The 25,020-nt window shown below is 40.0% G+C and overlaps 1 protein-coding gene across 2 annotated transcripts in view; it reads left to right on the top strand.

Moving 5' to 3' along the window:
- Positions 1 to 24,418, top strand: part of LOC311038240 (uncharacterized protein) — a 35,873-nt gene extending 11,455 nt beyond the window's left edge. The window contains exons 2-3 of one of the 2 annotated variants that reach the window (XM_084047634.1): positions 8,397 to 9,122; positions 22,850 to 24,418. In XM_084047634.1, the coding sequence (XP_083903760.1) occupies positions 8,397 to 9,122; positions 22,850 to 24,196 (2,073 nt within the window). In that variant the 3' untranslated portion in view covers positions 24,197 to 24,418. Of the gene's footprint in view, positions 1 to 8,076; positions 9,123 to 22,849 lie in introns of those variants that run through there. The other variant, XM_084047635.1, reaches the window with a different exon arrangement.
- Positions 24,419 to 25,020: the final 602 nt, after the last annotated feature.

Below are 25,020 nucleotides of genomic sequence, written 5' to 3'. Positions count from 1 at the left end.
ATGTGCCCTTTATCCCGGCCTGGCATTGTTCTGCCACTGATCACAAATTAAACATACTGGCGAGTGGCGAGATAATAAACAGCAGAGAGAGAGAGAAAGAGAGAGAGAGAGAGAGAGAGAGAGAGAGAGAGAGAGACAGAGAGAGAGAGAGAGAGATAGATAGATAGATAGATAGAGAGAAGAGAGAGAGAGAGAGAGAGAGAGAGAGAGAGAGAGAGAGAGAGAGAGAGAGAGAGTGTGTGTTTGTTTGTTTGTTTGTTTGTTTGTTTGTTTGTTTGAAGTAGGCTAGTATCTCACTTGAATGAAGTAGTTTAAATGTTATCTCTTGCTCTCTGTCTGTCTGTCTGTCTGTCTGTCTGTCTGTGGTTGTGAGAATTGCAGGAGTGTCAGTTTTGGTGCTTCCATAATGTCCTCAACTGTGAAAATGACATTCTTATTAGGAATACATTTGTCTCCTGTGTTAACTGTGCACAGGCCTATAAATGAAGCATTTATTTACAGTGGATGTTCCAGCAACGACGACGGCTATAAAACAGAGGAAACATTTCATAGAAAAATGATAAGTTGAAACTAATGGTTTTCTCTAATGTCATCTTTTGTCTAGACGTCCTGCACTTCTCTGTGTGTGAAGAGGAGGTTTTCCCTGAACAGCAGGAGAGGAGCCTCGGTCTGGGCATGGAGGAACCAGAACCTCTGCAGTTTAAAGAGGAACAGGAGGAGCTACTTCTAAGAGCAGAGGAGGCTGATGGGACATTACTAGCTGTGAAAAGTAAAGATGATGATGAAAACAGGTTAGACTATAACAGGTTTATTCATGGTATTTCTTTAGATATTTTAGAAAACCTCAGAAATGTATTCCCCCCCCCCTATTTTTTGTATTTGTGAAAATCTTTTGAATTTTTTTTTCCATTTAAATAGGAACCATAAAAAAGAAAACTCACGTGACTCAAAAATGGGTCCTGACCCAGGGTTTGGAAACACACTGATCTAGACTATTATATTTTATATATTTGTAGTCATGGATAACGTTAGTATGTACCATGTAGTGATAATAACACCACAATTAGCCTACACATGCATCTAAGCACATTAACCATAGTAATAATAACCATATGATATAAAACACCGGATTAACCTGGCCCAATTGTATAATATACATACTTTATAACAGTGGTTCTCAAACTTTTTCATATCAAGGACCCCCAAATTGATATGTATTTGGCAGCGGACCCCCATCTGAAAATGTTTTGTGCCAGAGAAGATCTGTAAAAAAACAAAAAAGCTTGCAGCGTGTCATGTAGTGACACACTGTGAGCTTGTAGATCTGCCATTTTTGAATAGCAAATAAATGAAGGGATAAAGTGGTTCAAATAATTGTGAAACTGTATCAACACATTTTGCTGGCCTGGGGACCCCCTGGAATACCCCCAAGGACCACTGGGGGTCCCGGACTCTACTTTGAGAACCACTGCATCATAACACTGTGCATTTGGCCTGCAATCTACAGCCTGTACCTCCATGCATATCGTTGCTGTCGGGCAGAAACCTCATATCTCCATATTTCAAGTTTTTATATATTTTCGTAAATACACGATTCGCACAAAAGTAGTGAAATAGCCGATCTACAAGCTCACAGCTGGTCGTGATGTGACGTGCTGTGAGCTTGTAGATCGGCTATTTTCACTGTTACATGTAAGCTTGTATATCTGTTCTTTTTTGACACGACACCTAAGCCTGTCACTGTCACAATTATTACACAATCACCTAATCTTAATAGGCCTATAGCCTACTTTTTTTTAATGTGGGCTATGTTTATGAATTATAATGTAAATATTGTAACCTAGTTTTGCCATAACATGACATAGATTGGTGAAGCAATAGGAGGCGCCGCACTGCTCCGGGCGCCTGGGTTTGGATCCGCCCTTCGAGACCATGGATGGGGCTCGTTCTCTCAGTCTAGTTTTCATTAGCCTCGGAATCCCAGCCTTTTTTTTTGTTTCAAAAGAAAAAAGTCTGGGCGAACGGTGCAGGAACGATGGTCTTAGGACCTTGTTAACTCCTAACCAACCAGAGTGCAGAGGGGCGTCGCTCTAAATTTGGTGACGTCAGCCTGCTCCGTGCACAGACCGGGGGGGGGGGGGGGGAGGGGAGGCGGGGACATAGATTGGTGAAGCAATCGGAGGACGCGGCTGCTCCGGGCGCCTGGGTTTGGATCCGCCCTTCGAGACCATGGATTGCTCTCGTTCTCTCAGTCTAAGTTTTCATAGACCTGGTTGCTTATTTCTCTCGCAAAATCTGGCAGCACTGTTCAGAGAGAGAGAGAGACACACACACTCACACACACACACACACACACACACACACACACACACACACACACACACACACACACACACACACACTTTATGACCGCACTTTATCGGGGTGGATCTTCTCGGAGTACCTTACACACCGCGTGAGCAGCATCTCGGCGAGGAGCGGCCGATCTTGAGGCTGGTCTGAGATATGTGTTTTTTTTTTACTCCAAAAAAGCTCCCCGACAGCCAAATTGGGTCAAATATTGTACAGTGTGTAGGGGTCTTAAATGGAGATAAATATAAACAGGCTATACTAAGGAGCGTATGCGCTACGCTAAATGCATGCAACTGTGTGCATCTGATCCCACTGACATGACTGCACAGTCTGCACAGAAACACAGCACTGTCATTCACGATCTAATTGCACCATTTTCTTTGTAATATCATGTTTAGAAGTAATAAATTACTGCAATATATAATGTAATGTTATTTTTATTTGTCGATAATTATTTATAATAATATTATTATTATAATTATTATTATAATATTTTTTCAGGACCTTCAGGGTATTCAGAGAAGGCCCTGGGATCCTCAGATGAAAGAAAATAAAAATTCTATTAAAAAAAATATATTTTTTTATTTTTATATAATTTTTTAATTTTTATCAAGTAATTTTTTTTTTGCTAATCTTTTAAACTGCACTGTTTCGCTCGCCATACTTATTTTATTTGTTTTTGCCCCATGCACTGTGTATTTGAGTGTGTTTGTGTTGGGAAAAATAACAGCCAATCAGAGGATTTTTGTACATAGTCTCTGGGCAGAACATTCGCCATCGTGGGTATTCGAGCATCCCCACCGTCCATTGCGCTCAATAGTAGCCTAGGTGTGGATTGACAGTTTAAGCAATCAATCATATTTCGAGGTGTAGTAAATGGGCGTAGTCTTTCAGAGTGCAGGGTATTCTAGAAGGTAGCAGAAGTCGCGCACCAAAACCCGCTTGCCTGAGGTTACGTTTAGGAATACTAGGTGAATACTGGCGGATTTTCCCCGGGGTGATTGTGTTTTGGGGCGAGTGTTTGGTACACCCACTCACCTAAGGGAAAGCGCCAGACTGTCACGGGGTCACACAGACTGTGATTGTATTGTAAACAAACGCGACGCAACATGGCAGAAAGTGAAGTTAATACCGTTGCAAATGATGATGTCGTTGTGGATTTATTATCAGTGCCCTTTTCAAGACGACCCTTTAATGAAAAGATGGACATTGTTAAAAAAGGCCGCCCAACACCGGATAAACTGGAGATCAACCAAGCTTCAAAAGCCGGCTACGAGCGGCATTTTCAGGGAAGCAATTGGGAACGATACCCGTGGCTTACAGGCTCGGTTCTTAATAAGAAGCTGTACTGCTGGGAATGCTTGTTGTTTGGGACCGATAAGGGTGCGTGGATTTTGTCTTCAGGTGAACCACGTCATTGGTGAGTGAAGCTGAATTAATTTATATTGCTGGATCTGCCGCTGTGCATTTTATTTACACACACTTCTGTCTTGTATTATTGGCCGCTGTGCCTTTTATTTGGGTCTTTCTTTGCATTGATAACTGTTGTTACGAGGCTGGTTGTGTGGTTGTGTGGCACTGGCGGGCACCAGACCAGTGTTTATTTACCGCAACTGTTGGACAAAAAAAAAGGCTTGTTTTTGGAGCTCGGCTGGCTCATTTCTCTCACGATATTTGGCAACACTGACTAACACACGCACAGCTAAGCTCTCACTCTTACACAGTCACACACGAAAGAGACAGGACAGCACATAACTCGCCCTGTCATTCATTCATCCATTCCAGTGGCAGCCCGCATCCATTTAAGAGTGCCATAATTGTGAATGGAATTATTAGCGAGTAGTGGGCCAGTGGGCCTACCTGTTTAAATGTGTGTAGTGGTTCTGTGTTGTGTTTGTGCGGTTACTTTTGCTTTACCAAGTAGCCTATACAATAGCCTACTTTATGCGGGAGTGTCGAGATGATATCCCCCCCACTTCTGGGACGAAGAAAAAAGAAAAAGACGAGCAGGAGGTTTTTCACGGCTGGAAAAAGGAAGGCTCGTCTGAAACTCACTGCCCCATTTTTTTCGCGAACCGAGGCCACCGGATTAGACCCGGGGCGAGGGGTTTAAGGGCGGCGGTTCTTGTTATCCATTTATCAATGGAGAGGTGCGTTATGAGAGACATTTTTCTGATCCGAATTAACCGAATAAAAGTAAGAAAAACACAAAATAAAAGGGATATAACCGGCCCAAACCCGAAAGAAAAAAACGCGCAGCGCGCTCTGCGTCCCTGAGAAGGTCCGGTTCATTCAGGTACGCTTCGCCACTGGATAATAATAATCATTTTAAACAAAGCAGCCACAAGTCAGTACACTCACATGACTATCGATTTCCAACCATGTCTTTAACTACTATTAACTTCATGCATAGTAGCTGTAGCATACCTACTATTTGCATCTTCTACTCAAACTAAAACGTGTTAATTCACCTATCTGTCCTTTGTCTAGGACCATGCATATTTATTTATTTTGATACTTAATTGTGGTGCTAACACTATCTGTCTTTTGTCCAGGAACAACAGTAGGCTACCTTTATTTCAATTCAAATAGCAATACGCATGCATGTCTATACTGGAAAACTCTACAGCACAGCTTTATGTCTGTCTGATGGTCTGTCTGTCGTGGGAGGAATAACAGCCCGCTCGTCGTGTGTGCGGTGGGAGGGGGGGCATGAACGAAATCGTGACCGTAACAGTTTCAAGAAGTGAACGTGTTCGTTCACGTTCACGTCAAAGAACTAGTTCTTATGAACGAATCGATCATGACCGACACATCACTACAGATTACATGCTGACACAGAGAATATGTGTAAATAGACATTTGTAACAGTTGTTGAATGACAGGAACAGGAGCCGTGAAAAGACCCCTGCTGTTTGGCTAACATTCTATGGCCCAAATATTGGTATTCTAGAATTTCCATTACACACCTCACACACCTGCTTTCACAGAGAGGGCGGTCTTAAGGCCAGTTTTGGGGATAAAAATCCATATGACGCTTTAGAGAAAAGCAGAGTGCTAAAAACCACCAGGTTTTTCATAGATAAGCTTCAAAAACATTAAAAACGAAATCTTTTATAGGGGGGTCTTTTTTTTTTTAAATATATTTTTTGGGGCTTTTATGCCTTTATTTGACAGGACAGCAGGCTGACAGGAAATGGGGAGAGAGATGGGGGGGATGACACACAGCAAAGGTAATCGGGATCGGGAGTCGAACCCACGACACGCTGTCACGCTGGATTACCAGCGTATGTGGTATGCGCCTGGACCGCTAAGCCAGCGGGCGCCCCTATAGGGGGGTCGTTAATCATACATTCTTAATGGCATGGTGGGCTGGCAAAAGGCAAGGCCTCTTTAGGGAGAAAGGGGTAGGGGCAAAACAAAAAGAAGAAAACAATCTACATGCAAATTAAAAGGAGATGAAGCAATATTATAGATCTAGGTAACAGGGCGAATACAAATCAATACATAAAATAAACAAATATAAACAAGCAAAACGAATTATGTGGAATGGCCAATGTGATAAATATACCAGTGAAAGATTCTATCCAAAGTAGCTTTTGTTTTATTGAAAAGATTACACTGTATGACTTCTATAAATAACCTATTTCAAGCACCACTGATGTTAGAGCGTGTGTGTGTGTGTGTGTGTGTGTGTGTGTGTGTGTGTGTGTGTGTGTGTGTGTGTGTGTGTGTGTGTGTGTGTGTGTGTGTGTGTGTGTGTGTGTGTGTGTGTGTGTGTGGGGGGGGTGTGTGTGTGTGTGTGTGTGTGAGAATGAATGAATGAATGTTTTATTTCCGTGTCCGGACAATGTCTTGACACATCCCACATGGGATTATCAGACACATCAATTTTAAAACAAAAAACAAAGTTACAAACATTCCAGTGTACACCCAACCAGCAACTCATAGTACAGCCTGATTTGAAACAACCCACATTCAGTACATACAGTTATATATACCTGCACATAGAATACATACACATTTATAAAGTAATTCATCTATTATAAGTCACCCTTCTCCTTCTATCCCACACTTTATAAAGATATTCTGAAAATGCAAAAATATGAAGAAAAAGAAATTCAATTAAAGCACCATTTTTTAAATCTATCAGGTTTAGATCAGGGGTTTGGACTTTTTTAAACAGTATATCTCTCAGGTCATTATACAAGGGACAAAATAAAATAAAATGGATTTCATTCTCCACCTCATTCAAATCACAATATTCACATATTCTATCCTCCTCAGCTATGCCTCTATATCTTCCTGTTTCAATATGTAATGGCAGAATGCCACATTTTATCTGCGCATAAAGTGACCTCCAACTTTTTGCCAAATTATACAAACATCATTTTCATATTTATAAGCTTTTATGTTCTTAATTTTGTCTTTTGCCAAATTTCTTCTGACCAGGTTTGTATGCATTTTGCACGGATTCTGTTTTTAAAGTCCTCCACATTCCCCTTCTCCAGTCAGATCCCAGAGGTAATCTAACTACATTTCAAAAGAAATGGGATCCTTTCTTGACATTTTTTAACTCCATCTAATCCCCATACACTTGCTGGATGACCGAGCCCCCCCTTTTTCTCTCTTCTCCTCTCTTTCTACCCCCCCCCCTCTACCTCTTTTCCTATATCTCTATTTCTATCTGGTCTTTGTTTTCATATTCTCTGTTCTCAAAAGTGAAATTATGTACCATGCTCTTCTTCTTATTGTTGTAATTTTAAGTTGTTCCTTTTTATTTCTCTGATGTATGTTTGTTATGTTTGTTTAAAAAAAAGAGAAAAACATTTAAGGAAGTAGGCAAGACGAATGTTCATATGCTGTAGATGGACAGTTTTTTTTCTTTTTCGTGTAGCTTAAAATAAGCTTGATATATGTGACCATATTGAAGTGAACTGATCCTGTACCTACCTTCCAATAAAAATATTAATGAAAAAAAAAATGGATGGCAGACACAGCAACCTGTTCCAGAGACTCACCATGCTGGCCCAAAAGTCCCAAAAATAATCGAATGTGTGTGTGTGTGTGTGTGTGTGTGTGTGTGTGTGTGTGTGTGTGTGTGTGTGTGTGTGTGTGTGTGTGTGTGTTTGTGTGTGTGTGTGTGTGTGTGTGTGTGTGTGTGTGTGTGTGTGTGTGTGTGTGTGTGTGTGTGTGTGTGTGTGTGTGTGTGTGTTTATAGAGTTGCATCACAGTGGCAAGACATAAAAATATGCATTTATTTTGAAGTATCAGATCGTTCCCCATCTCTTTCTCCCCAATTCCTGTCAGTCTACTGTCCTATCAAATAAAGGCACGAAAGCCTAAAAAAAAATCTTTAAAAAAAGAAAAAATGAATACCTTGCCCAAAACAGAAGAATGTGGACTGCCTAAGTTCTTCCAGCTACCACAGTTAGCGGAGGAAACATTTAATGGACAAATGTCAAGTTCAAACATTGTGTAATTGTCTCTCATTTCATCTTTTTCCTAGACTTCCTGCACCTAAAGATGGAGAGTTTCCTGAACAGCAGGAAAGGAGCTCCGGTCTGGTCCTGGAGGAACTCGAGCCTCCACAGTTTAAAGAGGATCAGGAGGAAGTACTTCAGAGACCAATGGAAGCTGATGGGTCAATGTTGACATTACTACAAGTGAAAAGTGAAAATCATGATGAAAACAGAAGGACAGAGTCTCAAGCCAGCACCTCAACTGAACACATGAAAACACACGCTGATGTAGAGGACTGTGGAACATCCCAACCAACTAGTGATAACCAGCTCCTCTCTTCACAATGTTCTGAATCTGACCCAGAGGACAGTGATGATTGGGAGGAGACCAAGGAAGGTCAGTCATTTTTAAACACACTGGGAAAATCACAACCAACTAGTGATGACCATCTCCTCTCTTCACACTGTTCTGAATCTGACACAGACAGTGATGATTGGGAGGAGACCAGGGAAGGTCACCTGAAATCATCAAAACAAACTCCATCCATGAGTCGCAAAAGGAAGAAAAAATATAAATGTGAGGTTTGTGGCAGAAGCTTTAGTCAAAAGGGACATATTGTAGAACACACAAGGATTCATACAGGGGAAAACCCCTTCAGTTGTAAGGTTTGTGACAAAAGCTTTAATCGTAAGTCACATCTTATAAGACACATGAGGACTCATACAGAGGAAAAACCTTTCAGTTGTAAGGTTTGTGACAAAAGCTTTAATAGTAAGTCACATCTTTTAAGACACACAAGGACTCATACAGGGGGAAACCCCTTCAGTTGTAAGGCTGGGTCAACGTTGACATTACTATCTGTGAATAGTGAGAATCCTGATGAAAAAAGAAGGACAAAGTCTCAAGCCAGCACCCCAACTGAACACATGAAAACACAAGCTGATGAAGAGGACTGTGGAACATCACAACCAAATAGTGATAACTCGCTCCTCTCTTCACACTGTTCTGAATCTGACCCAAAGGACAGTGAGGATCGGGAGACCAAGGAAGGTCAGTCAGCTTTAAATACACTGGGAACATCACAACCAACTAGTGATGATCATCTCCTCTCTTCACAATGTTCTGAATCTGTCACATACAACAGTGATGATTGGGAGACCAGGGAAGGTCACCTGAAATCATCAAAAAAAACGCACAAAAGCAAAACACAATATATGTGTGAAGTTTGTGACAGAAGCTTTAGTGAAAAGAGAGATCTTGTAGAACACACAAGGATGTACACAGGGGAAAAACCCTTCAGTTGTAAGGTTTGTGACAAAAGTTTTAATCGTAGATCACATCTTTTACAACACACAAAGATTCATACAGGGGACAAACCCTTCAGGTGTAAGGTTTGTGACAAAAGCTTTAATTTATTGACAAATCTTGCAAGACATATGAGAATTCATACAGGGGACAAACCCTTCAGTTGTAAGGTTTGTGACAAAAGTTTTAATCGTAGATCAAATCTTGTACAACATACAAAGAGTCATACAGGGGACAACCCCTTCCTTTGTACCATTTGTGGCAAAAGCTTACAAACAAAGGTAGATCTTGAAGGACACCTGAGAACTCATACAGGAAAAACTCCCTATATTTGTGAAATTTGTGGGAAAAGTGTTGATAATAAAGCTTGTTTTAAGAGCCACGCAAAGACTCATGCAGGAGAAAAACCCTTCCTTTGTGCAGTATGTGGCAAAAGATTTACAGAAAATTCCTATCTCATAGTACACATGAGGATACATACAGGGGAAAAACCCTTCAGTTGTACAATTTGTGGCAAAAGATTCAACCGTAGAGGTTATATGGCATTGCACATGAGGATTCATACAGGGGAAAAACCCTTCAGTTGTACGATTTGTGGCAAACGATTCAAGCAAAGATGTATTATAGCAAATCACATGAGGACTCATACAGGGGAAAAACCCTTTGTTTGTACAGTTTGTGGTAAAAGATGTACAGGAAGGGGGAATTTAAAAAGTCATATGAGGACCCATACAGGTGAAAAGCCATTTGTTTGTACAATTTGTGGTAAAAGTTTTAAAGATGGGGAATATTTAAAAATTCATACGAGGATCCATACAGGTGAAACACCCTATGTTTGTACATTGTGTGACAAACATTTTAAAGATGGGAAATATTTTAAAATTCATATGAGGATCCATTCAGGTAAAAAACCCTATGTTTGTACATTGTGTGACAAACGCTTTGCAAATCGGGCATATCTAAAAACTCACACAAGGATCCATACAGGTGATAAACCTGTTAGTTGCACAGTGTGTGCCAAGACCTTCAAATTGAGTAGGTATTTAAAGTTCCACATGAGGATCCATAGGGAATACCCCTTAAGTTGTACAATATGTGGCCTTGGCTGTTATGATACGCATGGTATGAAAACCCATATGATGACCCATACAGGCGAAAAACCATTAACCCATATGATGACTCATACAGGCGAAAAAACATTTAGTTGTACAGTTTGTGATAAAATCTTCAAAGCCAGCAGAAAATTGAACCACCACATGAGGATCCATAGGGGAAAACCCTTAAGCTGTACAGTATGTGGCCAAGGCTGTTATGATATGTACGGTATGAAAACCCATATGATGACCCATACAGGCGAAAAACCATATAGTTGTACAGTTTGTGGAAAAGGCTTCGCCAATACGCAAAATCTGAAGAGGCACATGCATAGGCGTAAATCCTGTTTGAAAATATAATTATTTTGTTTGTTTGTTAAATATTGTTTTAGGTAGTGTGCTAGGCTAGTAGATTACAATATATGAAGTATAAACATCTGATGACAGTGTAAAAAAAACCTACAACCAAGATGGCTTTGAGAGCCCTTTTTCTAGCTGTTTGATCCTTATAAAAATACTCTCTGAAAATTGCAGAAAGTATTTACATAGAGAGTGTAATACAACATAGTACATCATAATACACATACTGGTAATACATCAAATGCAGAAACATAGTAATCGAATAATAAGGTAACACATAAGTAAACTAATAATCGAATAATAACTAATACATACATAAACCAAGAACCTATCATCAGCCTACCTCGAAACTATACACACTATAGGATGCCGGGTCACCAATGACCTGGCATCTGTCTACCTAACATGCTATCTAAGTTACATTTAAGCCTTTGCATAATCTTGCAAGGTCGTCAAGGCTAGGGCAAGTGCTATGGGCTGAGGTGGAGTCTGAAGAGGTGAATCTTCAGATTACGGCAGAAGATAAGTCTGCAGTTCTAATTGCAATGGGGAGTTCCTTCGATAGTTTGGGAGCCAGAAGGGAGAAGAGTCTGGGACGTGTGGAGCGTTGTCCTGGATGTTTTAGCAAAGGTTCTGACAGCTTCCCTGTGCTAGCTGATCTGAGAGAGCGGGAGGGGTTGTAGGGTTGGATCAGGCTTTGAAGATACTGGGTACTGCCATACCTTTAGTTGCTTTCTAGGCCAACATCAGTGTTTTGTACTCTGTGCGGGCAGTAACTAGGAGCCAATGGAGGGAGAGGAGAATGGGATGACATGTGAACATTTTGGCTGGTTGAAGACCAAGCGTGCTGCTGCATTCTGGATCATTTGGAGAGGAAGTGCACATGCCGGGAGGCCGGTAAGGAGAGTACAATAGTTAAGTTTTAATATGACTGATGCCTGGATAAGGAGCTGAACTGACTCCTGGGTGAGAAAGGGTCTAATCCTTCGAATGCTAATAGTGTGAACCTACGAGATCAAGTTTCCGCTGTGATATGACTCTTGAATGAGAGCTGACTGTCCAGGACAACACCATGGTTCTTGGCTGTTGGAACGGAAGTCACCAGGGCGTTGTGTATGGAAATAGTTAGATCCTGCGTGGGGCAGGACTTAGCTGGGAAGAAGAGAAGCTCAGTCTTGTCTGGGTTCAGCTTGAGGTGGTGAGAAGACATCCACTGTGAGATGTCAGCCAGACATGCAGTGATGCGCTCTTCCACCTGGGTGGCAGAGGGGGGGAAGGATATAGTGCAGCTTTAACGGATGGACGTCAACAAACTCAGTATTGCTCAATTCCCTAAATCCTGATTTCATTTCTTTGAATGAGCCAGGACTCTTGTTATACAGGGGCTTGCTTGGTTCGGTCATAATCGTATTGCGACTCTGTATTAAGAACACTGATCAGTTCTCTGTTAATAATGTGAATAAAGTGTGTGATGGAATTCTTTGTGTACGTTTTGAACACGGGGAGTCGCAATATTCTTTTAGCATTTTTTCTTGCTATTTATATCCCGCAAACTCAACATGGGAGCGACTTTGTGTTCTTTGTTACCTGGGAGTTGTGGAGGAGGAGGATTTTTTTTATTTTATTTTATTAATATATATATGTGTGTGTGTGTGTGTGTGTGTGTGTGTGTGTGTGTGTGTGTGTGTGTGTGTGTGTGTGTGTGTGTGTTTTTGGGGACATCTTGGTGTATGTATGTGAATTATGAGTGTCTTGTAAGCCCATATGGGCTGGACATCTTATGGTGCTGGACACACAAGTAAAAATGTCAATCAATCAATCAACCAGCCAATCTATTGATATCATTATTTTATTGTTTAGTTTAAGACAAATCTGAAGTATTTACATTTTGTTTTTAAAAGTTAGCACCCAGCTTCAATCTGTGATGTTAGAAACTACAAGCCAAGCTAAAAAAACATGGTGTAGGCATACCCAGGCCTACATTTTAACAGCCACATTAGCGCAATCCTACTACCTACCAAGTCATCCTACTATGACCTTGAAAATATATCACGACTAAAGGACTTGTTTCTATAAAGCATTGAATGGTTTAGAGCCAAAATACATCTCTGATCTTGTACGATATCATTAACCATCTAGACATCTCTGGTCCTCTGGGAAAGGTCTGCGTTCTGTCCATAGAATCAAAACTAAACGTGGTTCCATTTTTATGCACCACATATCTGAAACAAACTCCCAGAAAACTGCAGGTTCGCTGCAACTGCTCTCAGTCTCATAAATCACAGCTATATCTGTTTGCCTTTCATTGAGATTTGATTAAGTATTCTTCTGCACTGTAATCACCAAATCTCTTCTCCAAAAATAGCAGATTTACAAGCTGTAAATCTGCTATAAGGCGGTGCCGTGGATGTGAGATGTTATTTACAGAGGTGACCCGAGACAAAAAGGTTTGAGAACCACTGTTGAGGAGGATGCAGCATGCCGCAACCACTTTGGGGCAAATGGAGGGCGAATCTGCAAAGCACTCAGGAAGATGGCTTGGAGTGGGGTTTTAAACAGGCAGAAGGTAGAAAGAAAAAGTACTGTTGTGTACAGCAATACATCTTGAACTCTTTTTTGACTAAGACCTGATGAAAATGGAAGTATTTAAAGGACATACAAGACACAAAAAAACATAAAAGGCAAATAATCGGGTTTGAATATGAAATCATGACTAAGAAATAAATAGTTTCCATAGAGAAAAGAATAAAAACATGTAAATAACTTAATGAATTGATTTAGGCATGCTGAGATTAGAATGAAGGATCATACATTTTCACTGTGGGAGACATGTTTTGTAATAATGCATTTGTTACCATTCAACTAACAACTTAGTCCCCTGTATTGATTTTGTCAGATGTGCATTTGAAGCTTAAGCTTATTATGCAGTTAAGTAAAATGTTATTGCAGAAGAATATAACTCTGCTTTCCGGCAGGAACCAGCTAACTCTGAAATGTTCATTTTTCAGGAATTGAAAAAAACAAAAATGGAGTTAGGAGGTTTTGTTCATCATTGATAAGAACAGCTGAAAGGACTTCCAAGCTCACAATGAGGTTGGAGGTCAAAAGGGGCTGGAGCCTGTAGTCAGCAAAACCAGCTTTTGTCTGAAGCACTTTTTAATTCAAAGAGCGTTCAATAGCACTGATTTATGGGGGGGAAAAGCAAAAGCAGAAAAGTGTAGTTAGCTGGTTCCTGCCGGACAGCGACGATAAACAAGTACGCTGTATGGCTGACCCATGTACTTTAAAGCTTTAGAGTTTTATTTTATTTTATCAAATAGCCAATCTACAAGCCCACAATGTTACAGTGCGACATGTTGAGAGCTTGTAGATACATTTTTGTAAAATGTCAAAATGTGTACATTGACATTTGTAGTTTGAGTGCCTTTAAAATAATTATTGAAAAAAAACTTTAATTAATACAAAAAAGACAAAAAATTGGCACAAAGTGTTCAACTGGGGTTCAATTTGGAAAAGATTGAGAAACACTAGAAGACTTTACACACCTTGGCCAGCAGGGGGCGGTAAGCATCAGATCACCACCAAGATCACAACTTTGAGCTGACCCGGAAGTTCATTCCATTGTTGATGGACCACGCGCGTGAGCACAACGAGAGCTAACGTTAGCTTTGGATTTGTTCCACTTCGGAATAGAATGAATTCATTAATTAATGCTTAATTGTGACTTTACTACAAACACTGAATGAATGAATCCCTCGATGAACCAGCGGCTCTCTGTGGCTGATGAAGAGATGTTTGGGGTCGTTGAATCAATTCTAGATTGTTGTGAGGTGAGGAACAAGACCGTAGTGAAACATGTCCCACATGTTAATATACAATACATATATGTTAGAGTATGCTATTACTAAGCAACTAATACATATATAATGGTAGAATATGTTATTACTATATAACTAATACATATATAATGGTAGAGTATGTTATTTCTATATAACTAATACATATATGTGGTAGAGTATGTTACTGCAATATACATCTTTAATGGTAGACTTTGATTGAATACTTTATTAACAGTTTGCAAGAAAAAGCACAGAGGTAGGCCTACAGTTCCATTCAATTCACCGAAACATTTTAAGACAAACAATAATATGCACTATATTATATATTAGTTATATTGTAATAACATACTTTAACCTACAGACGAACTGGTTATATTGTATTAACATACGCTACCTGGCACAGTATGTTAAATGTTAATACAATATAAGTAATAGTTATTCTGTAGTAATACACTAGTACATCTGTATCTTAGTAGAGCATGTTGATACAATATAAATAGTACATCTGTATGCAGGGAATTTTATTTTACTTTTCTCCGTCAGTGTGTTCTGCCACTTCAGGGGACCCGTTCATGTGCCCTTTATCCCGGCCTGGCATTGTTCTGCCACTGATCACAAATTAAACATACTGGCGAGTGGCGAGATAATAAACAGCAGAGAGAGAGAGAAAGAGAGAGAGAGAGAGAGAGAGAGAGAGAGAGAGAGAGAGAGACAGAGAGAGAGAGACAGAGAGAGAGAGAGAGAGAGAGAGAGAGAGAGATAGATAGATAGATAGATAGAGAGAAGAGAGAGAGAGAGAGAGAGAGAGAGAGAGAGAGAGAGAGAGAGAGAGAGAGAGAGAGAGAGAGAGAGAGAGAGTGTGTGTTTGTTTGTTTGTTTGTTTGTTTGTTTGTTTGTAGGCTAGTATCTCACTTGAATGAAGTAGTTTAAATGTTATCTCTTGCTCTCTGTCTGTCTGTCTGTCTGTCTGTCTGTCTGTCTGTCTGTCTGTCTGTCTGTCTGTCTGTCTGTGGTTGTGAGAATTGCAGGAGTGTCAGTTTTGGTGCTTCCATAATGTCCTCAACTGTGAAAATGACATTCTTATTAGGAATACATTTGTCTCCTGTGTTAACTGTGCACAGGCCTATAAATTAAGCATTTATTTACAGTGGATGTTCCAGCAACGACGACGGCTATAAAACAGAGGAAACATTTCATAGAAAAATGATAAGTTGAAACTAATGGTTTTCTCTAATGTCATCTTTTGTCTAGACGTCCTGCACTTCTCTGTGTGTGAAGAGGAGGTTTTCCCTGAACAGCAGGAGAGGAGCCTCGGTCTGGGCATGGAGGAACCAGAACCTCTGCAGTTTAAAGAGGAACAGGAGGAGCTACTTCTAAGAGGCTGATGGGACATTACTAGCTGTGAAAAGTAAAGATGATGATGAAAACAGGTTAGACTATAACAGGTTTATTCATGGTATTTCTTTAGATATTTTAGAAAACCTCAGAAATGTATTCCCCCCCCCCTATTTTTTGTATTTGTGAAAATCTTTTGATTTTTTTTTTCCATTTAAATAGGAACCATAAAAAAGAAAACTCACGTGACTCAAAAATGGGTCCTGACCCAGGGTTTGGAAACACACTGATCTAGACTATTATATTTTATATATTTGTAGTCATGGATAACGTTAGTATGTACCATGTAGTGATAATAACACCACAATTAGCCTACACATGCATCTAAGCACATTAACCATAGTAATAATAACCATATGATATAAAACACCGGATTAACCTGGCCCAATTGTATAATATACATACTTTATAACAGTGGTTCTCAAACTTTTTCATATCAAGGACCCCCAAATTGATATGTATTTGGCAGCGGACCCCCATCTGAAAATGTTTTGTGCCAGAGAAGATCTGTAAAAAAACAAAAAAGCTTGCAGCGTGTCATGTAGTGACACACTGTGAGCTTGTAGATCTGCCATTTTTGAATAGCAAATAAATTAAGGGATAAAGTGGTTCAAATAATTGTGAAACTGTATCAACACATTTTGCTGGCCTGGGGACCCCCTGGAATACCCCCAAGGACCACTGGGGGTCCCGGACTCTACTTTGAGAACCACTGCATCATAACACTGTGCATTTGGCCTGCAATCTACAGCCTGTACCTCCATGCATATCATTGCTGTCGGGCAGAAACCTCATATCTCCATATTTCAAGTTTTTATATATTTTCGTAAACACACGATTCGCACAAAAGTAGTGAAATAGCGGATCTACAAGCTCACAGCTGGTCGTGATGTGACGTGCTGTGAGCTTGTAGATCGGCTATTTTCACTGTTACATGTAAGCTTGTATATCTGTTCTTTTTTGACACGACACCTAAGCCTGTCACTGTCACAATTATTACAGAATCACCTAATCTTAATAGGCCTATAGCCTACTTTTTTTAATGTGGGCTATGTTTATGAATTATAATGTAAATATTGTAACCTAGTTTTGCCATAATGTTACAATGTAGGCAGTGATAGAATAAAGTTATTTTGATCTGTGCAAAGTTTTAGAAAAATAACAACAGCATGTGTTGGTAGAATACTGTCATATGTGTTTTTACATTGGCCTAGTTTTTACATTGGCCTAGATTGAGCCGATCTTCAAGCTCACAGTGCGTCACGGATGCGACGCGTTGTGAGCTTGTAGATCGGCGGTATTTGCCTTCGAGACACTGTTCAAGGTATCATATATATATGCGTGCTAGGTGGTTACACATCTCTTTGAAGAGGACGTGATTGGCGTGTCCCTGAGGATGCAACATGATACCTGAGTCAATCACCTATAATGGAAAATATTAATATCCAGTGTGGGTGAAGTGTTGACCATTTATTAGGAAGATTCAGCAGAGCAACAGCAGTGCAGATCAGTATAACCAGGCCTAATGGCCTGACCAACAGCCCAGTCTCTTTCTTGAAATTGGGCTATATATATCGTTTTGGTTCTCGCACGATTGATTGATCGGCGACAGGGTTCACTCATTGCAAGATATTTCACCACGATGTGATCCCGACCCAATACATACATTTGTTTTTATTCCAAACGTCTCATGAAAACGTGAAAGGCTCCTGTGATATATGCGCGAGACCGAGAAAGGACGCTAATGATTGACATTAAATCATTCTCTATTTCTCTGTATGTCTCTCTCTCTCTCTCTCTCTCTCTCTCTCTATCTCTCTGAAACAAACGTTTCAAAAGTCAACCCAATGCAATTCAAATCAGAAGCATTGTTGCCGTGTCCGCTTGTTATAAGCGAGTTGCTTGTAAAAAGTATTGGTGGTTGCGTTTTTTTTAGCTTATTTCTAAAGTGTAGTTGCATATTTGGCCTTGTTTCCTAATGTTTTCTTTTCTTTGAAAATAGCCACGACTCGTTGTGAGCTTGTAGATCGGCTATTTTATTTGTATATAGGTTTAAAGTGCCAATGCGGCCTTTAGTCGCTTATGTTGGGCTTGTTTTCATTAGCCTCGGAAACCCAGACTTTTTTTTTTGTTTCAAAAGAAAAAAAATCTGGGCGAACGGTGCAGGAACGATGGTCTTAGGACCTTGTTAACTCCTAACCAACCAGAGTGCAGAGGGGCGTCGCTCTAAATTTGGTGACGTCAGCCTGCTCCGTGCACAGACCGGGGGGGAGGGGAGGGGAGACGGGGACATAGATTGGTGAAGCAATAGGAGGCGCCGCACTGCTCCGGAAGCCTGGGTTTGGATCCGCCCTTCGAGACCATGGATTGCTCTCGTTCTCTCAGTCTAAGTTTTCATAGACCTGGTTGCTTATTTCTCTCGCAAAATCTGGCATCACTGTTCAGAGAGAGAGAGAGAGAGAGAGAGAGAGAGAGAGAGAGAGAGAGAGAGACACACACACACACACACACACACACACACACACACACACACTTTATGACCGCACTTTATCGGGGTGGATCTTCTCGGAGTACCTTACACACCGCGTGAGCAGCATCTCGGCGAGGAGCGGCCGATCTTGAGGCTGGTCTGAGATATGTGTTTTACTTCAAAAAAGCTCCCCGACAGCCAAATTGGGTCAAATATTGTACAGTGTGTAGGGGTCTTAAATGGAGATAAATATAAACAGGCTATACTAAGGAGCGTATGCGCTACGCTAAATGCATGCAACTGTGTGCATCTGATCCCACTGACATGACTGCACAGTCTGCACAGAAACACAGCACTGTCATTCACGATCTAATTGCACCATTTTCTTTGTAATATAATGTTTAGAAGTAATACATTACTGCAATATATAATGTAAAGTTATTTTTATTTGTCGATAATTATTTATAATAATAATTTTAAACCAAGCAGCCCAAGTCAGTACACTCACATGACTATCGATTTCCAACCATGTCTTTAACTACTATTAACTTCATGAATAGTAGCTGTAGCATACCTACTATTTGCATCTTCTACTCAAACTAAAACGTGTTAATTGACCTATTTGTCCTTTGTCTAGGACCATGCATATTTATTTATTTTGATACTTAAATGTGGTGCTAACACTATCTGTCTTTTGTCCAGGAACAACAGTAGGCTACCTTTATTTCAATTCAAATAGCAATACGCATGCATGTCTATACTGGAAAACTCTACAGCACAGCTTTCTGTCTGTCTGATGGTCTGTCTGTCGTGGGAGGAATAACAGCCCGCTCGTCGTGTGTGCGGTGTGCGGGGGAGGGGGAGGGGGAGAGGAAGGGGGAGAGGGAGGGGGGCATGAACGAAATCGTGACCGTAACAGTTTCAAGAAGTGAACGTGTTCGTTCACGTTCACGTCAAAGAACTAGTTCCTATGAACGAATCGATCATGACCGACACATCACTACAGATTACATGCTGACACAGAGAATATGTGTAAATAGACATTTGTAACAGTTGTTGAATGACAGGAACAGGAGCTGTGAAAAGACCCCTGCTGTTTGGCTAACATTCTATGGCCCAAATATTGGTATTCTAGAATTTCCATTACACACCTCACATACCTGCAATTACACCATGATGAGTCATCACAGTGTAATTTGCAATGTTAAACCCACAATCAATCCTCCAGTTCAAGGCAACACAGAAAGGGGGGAACTTTTTTCTTATTTCCACACAACTCCTTTATGCTATATTAATGACATAGTTAAATATTGAAAAGGGGTGGATTTCCCCTTTAAGGCCAGTTTTGGGGGTAAAAATCCAGATGACACTTTAGAGAAAAGCAGAGTGCTAAAAACCACCAGGATTTTCATAGACAAGCTTCAAAAACATTAAAAACAAAATATTTTTAGGTGGGTCTTTAATCATACATTCTTAATGGCATGGTGGGCTGGCAAAAGCCAAGGCCTCTTTAGGGAGAAAGGGGTAGGGGCAAAACAAAAAGAAGAAAACAATCTACATGCAAGTTAAAAGTAGATGAAGCAATATTATAGATCTAGGTAACAGGGTGAATACAAATCAATACATAAAATAAACAAATATAAACAAGCAAAACGAATTATGTGGAATGGCCATTGTGATAAATATTCCAGTGAAAGATTCTATCCAAAGTAGCTTTTGTTTTATTGAAAAGATTACACTGTATGACTTTTAAGGAAATAACCTATTTCAAGCACCACTGATGTTAGAGAGAGTGTGTGTTCATCATCTATTATAAGTCACCCCTCTCCTTCTATCCCACGCTTTATAAAGATATTCTGAAAATGCAAAAATATGAAGAAAAATAAATTCAATTAAAGCACCATTCTCATACTCTATCCGGTTTAGATCAGGGGTGTGGACTTTTTTAAACAGTATATCTCTCAGGTCATTATACAAGGGACAAACTAAAATAAAATGGATTTCATTCTCCACCACATTCAAATCACAATATTCACATATTCTATCCTCCTCAGCTATGCCTCTATATCTTCCTGTTTCAATATGTAATGGCAGAATGCCACATCTTATCTGCGCACAAAGTGACCTCCGACTTTTTGCAAAATTATACAAAACATAATTTTCACATTTATAATCTTTTTTTAAAAGACAATATTTTCTTAATTATGGCTTTTGCCGAATTTCTTCTGACCAGGTATGTATGCATTTTGCATGGATTCTGTTTTTAAACTCCTCCACATTCACAATTGTTCTTTGGAAATAATGTTCTTCCAGACCACATTCCCGCAATACATCAAAGATCTCAGACACCCATTCCCCTTCTCCAGACAGATCCCAGTAAAAGATTTGACTAGCCACTGGATGGCAGACACAGCAACCTGTTCCAGAGACTCACCATGCTGGCCTTCCATCTAATTTCACAGGAGTCCCACCCCATATCTCCATTAAATGCTGCGATTGGCGCATACTTATGTAGTCCCAAAGATAATCGAATTTGTGTCAAATGTGTGTGTGTGTGTGTGTGTGTGTGTGTGTGTGTGTGTGTGTGTGTGTGTGTGTGTGTGTGTGTGTGTGTGTGTGTGTGTGTGTGTGTGTGTGTGTGTGTGTGTGTGTGTGTTTATAGAGTTGCATCACAGTGGCAAGACAAAAAAATATGCATTTATTTTGAAGTATCAGATCGGAATGGCACTGATGTGATGATGTCTCCTACTAGATTCAATACCTTGCCTAGTCCCCCCAGGAAAGCGCGGAGAAAAAGTCTAGATTCCACGGAGAGCAAGTCTTGATTCCGCGGAGAGCAATTCTTGATTCCGCGGCTTATCGTTAATATTCCGCGGGCATTAAAAAACAACCTGAAATTACCAGTTATCAAGCTAAAATATATTAAGTTTTAATAATCAAGTAAATTCCATAATGAAATAGATACAAGTAATTGTTATACCATTCTAAAACACTAAAATACCGTGGAACATAGTAATTGAGTCAATGTTACTGGTTATAAATAGAGGTGGTCCGATCAGGCCGATAGCAATCACTGATCCAATCATTTTTTATTTTTTTAAATTATTTTTGTATTTATGCATGTAGAATGCATTTTTACCATTTATTTTGTAGAAATACAAGACAATATGTCTCAAACACTGGCTTACAGTTGAATTATTGGCGACTAAATAAATATGAATTAAAGAAATTAAGACAAATACTGACAATGCCTTTGAACATTGGCTTGCAGTTATTGCACATAGCCAAATGCAATAAATATATTAGGCTTGTCATTCAGGATGGGAAATAATAACGTTGTCCTTTTGAGGAGAAGTAGAACTTAGAAGTCACACTTGAAGTTGAACATGAGGGAGAGGGTCCCTCTAGTCTAGTCTACAGGGAATTACTTGATATCTAGGCTGCACGGACAGACACAAGAACACACAGCTGCCATTAATTAGTGCTGTTCAGTGTTGATTGCCTAGTGGTCAAATTGGGGTCAACGAGCGATCGTTAACTTGCTGTGAAGTTGGGCTAGTAGTTGCACAGCACTCTCACTCTCTCTCCCTCTCTCTTTCTCTCTCTCTCTATGTGCCTGTGTGTGTGAGAGGAGGGGGAGGAGATGATGATGTCTCCTACTAGATTCAATACCTTGCCGGGCTGGTGTGGCGGGATCGAATCCCGATCCCGACTGCCTTTGCTGCTTGTCACTCTCATCTCTTTCTCCCCATTTCCTGTCAGTCTACTGTCCTATCAAATAAAGGCATAAAAGCCTAAAAATAAATCTTTAAAAAAAGACAAAAATAATACCTTGCCCAAAGCAGAAGAATGTGGACAGCCTAAGTTCTTCCAGCTACCACAGTTAGCGGAGGAAACATTTAATGGAAAAATGTCAAGTTCAAACATTGTGTAATTGTCTCTCATTTAATCTTTTGCCTAGACTTCCTGCACCTAAAGAGGGAGAGTTTCCTGAACAGCAGGAAAGGAGCTCCAGTCTGGTCCTGGAGGAACTCGAGCCTCCACAGTTTAAAGAGCATCAGGAGGAAGTACTTCAGAGACCAATGGAAGCTGATGGGTCAACGTTGACATTACTAGCAGTGAAAAGTGAAAATCATGATGAAAACAGAAGGACAGAGTGTCAAGCCAGCACCTCAACTGAACACATGAAAACACAAGCTGATGTAGAGGACGGTGGAAAATCTCAACCAACTAGTGATAACCAGCTCCTCTCTTCACAATGTTCTGAATCTGACCCAGAGGACAGTGATGATTGGGAGGAGACCAAGGAAGGTCAGTCATTTTTAAACACACTGGGAAAATCACAACCAACTAGTGATGACCATCTCCTCTCTTCACACTGTTCTGAATCTGACGCAGACAGTGATGATTGGGAGGAGACCAGACAAGGTCACCTGAAATCATCAAAAAAAACTCCATCCATGATTCGCAAAAGGAAGAAAAAATATAAATGTGAGGTTTGTGGCATTTACAAGTCAAATCCTTTACAGCACTCAAAGATTCATACGGGGGACAAACCCTTCAGTTGTAAGGTTTGTGACAAAAGCTTTAATTTGTTGACAAACCTTACAAGACACATGAGAATTCATACAGGGGAAAAACCCTTCCTTTGCACCATTTGTGGCAAAAGCATACGAACGAAGGAAGCATTTGAAGGACACCTGAGAACTCATACAGAAACAGAAATACAGGATACAGATCCCTATATTTGTGAAATTTGTGGGAAAAGTTTTGATAATAAAGCTTGTTTTAAGAGACACGCAAAGACTCATGCAGGAGAAAAACCCTTCCTTTGTGCAGTTTGTGGCAAAGGATTTACAGGAAATCCCTCGCTCAAAGTACACATGAGGATACATACAGGGGAAAAACCCTTCAGTTGTAAGGTTTGTGGCAAAAGATATACAAGAAATTACTATCTCAAAGTACACATGAGGATACATACAGGGGAAAAACCCTTCAGTTGTACAATCTGTGGCAAAAGATTCAACTATAGAGTGAGCATAGCATTTCACATGAGGACTCATACAGGGGAAAAACCATTTGTTTGTACAATTTGTGGTAAAAGTTTTAAAGATGGGTCATTTTTAAAAGTTCATACGAGGATTCATACTGGTGAAAAACCCTTTAGTTGCACAGTGTGTGCTAAGACCTTCAAACGAAGTGGGGACCGTAAGTCACACATGAGGACTCATACAGATGAAAGACCCTATAGTTGTAATGTCTGTGCCAAAACTTTCAAATGTAGTAAGTCTCTAAAGGGCCACATGATGACCCATACAGATGAAAGCCCTTATAGTTCTACAGTTTTTGATAAAAGCTTCAAAGCCACTAGCAAACTGAACTTCCACATGAGGATCCATAGGGAAAAACCCTTAAGCTGTACAATATGTGGCCAAGGCTGTTACTATATGTCCGATATGAAAACCCATATGATGACCCATACAGGTGAAAAAACATTTAGTTGCACAGTGTGTGCTAAGACCTTCAAACGAAGTGGGGAACGTAAGTCACACATGAGGACTCATACAGATGAAAGACCCTATAGTTGTAATGTCTGTGCCAAAACTTTCAAACGTAGTAATTCTCTAAAGGGCCACATGTTGACCCATACAGGCGAAAAAACATTTAATTGTACAGTTTGTGATAAAAGCTTCAAAGCCAGCGGCAAACTGAACTTCCACATGAGGATCCATAGGGAAAAACCCTTAAGCTGTACAATATGTGGCCAAGGCTGTTATTATATGTCCGATATGAAAACCCATATGATGACCCATACAGGCGTAAAACCATTTAGTTGTACAGTTTGTGGAAAAGGCTTTGCCGTTACGCGTCAACTGAAGAGGCACATGCGTAGGCGTAAATCCTGTTTGAAAATATAATTATTGTGTTTGTTTGTTAAATATTGTTTTAGGTAGTGTGCTAGGCTAATAGATTGCAATATATCAAGTATAAACATCTGATGACAGTGCAAAAAAAAAACTACAACCAAGATGGCTTTGAGAGCCCTTTGTCTAGCTGTTTGATCCTTATAATAATACTCTCTGAAAATTGTCAAACATGTTTTTTCATTTGCCAAGAGTGTTTGTGAAACTCAAGTTTATTTCTGGGCTTGATAAGTCTTGTTTTGAATAATAATATGGCTGATAGCACGAGACAAGTGTTAATGCGAAAATGGTTTGTATACAGTCTGCAGTGGAAAAGCAGGTTAATAATAAAATTGACAACCTGCGTGGAGTTATGGAGAAACTGATATCTGACAGCCAAGCTGCCTTTATGAAGGAGCTAGAAAAAGCTGTGAACAATTTGCACTTGAATCTGGACTGGTAGGAAACCGGGTTCAAATCCGGGGTATAAAAGGAAAGTTACATAGTGCAGCTTTAACCCATTGCATGCCAATCACGTAGATCTACGTGAACCTATTTATAGCCGCCACGTGCCAATCGCGTAGATCTACGTGAAGTGAAAAAAAATTAAAAATAAAAGTTTTTTTTTTTTTTTTGGTCCAATTTGACCCAAAGACCAAGGATATATGATTTATCGAAGATATAGGGGTCTATCCACTTCCTTTTTAACTTAAAACTTAAAAAATATTCATCTCTGCTCCTAAGTACTTTTTTGTTTTTCAATGAAAAATCTCTGGCACTGGCTAGAAATGTTCAGAAATAATCTCTGGCAGTTAAAGGTGGACGTCAACAAACTCAGT

Source organism: Gymnoscopelus microlampas, assembly GCF_963454915.1.
Source record: "Gymnoscopelus microlampas genome assembly, chromosome: 21".
NCBI lineage: Eukaryota > Metazoa > Chordata > Actinopteri > Myctophiformes > Myctophidae > Gymnoscopelus > Gymnoscopelus microlampas.
This window is presented reverse-complemented; position numbering and strand designations above follow the sequence as displayed.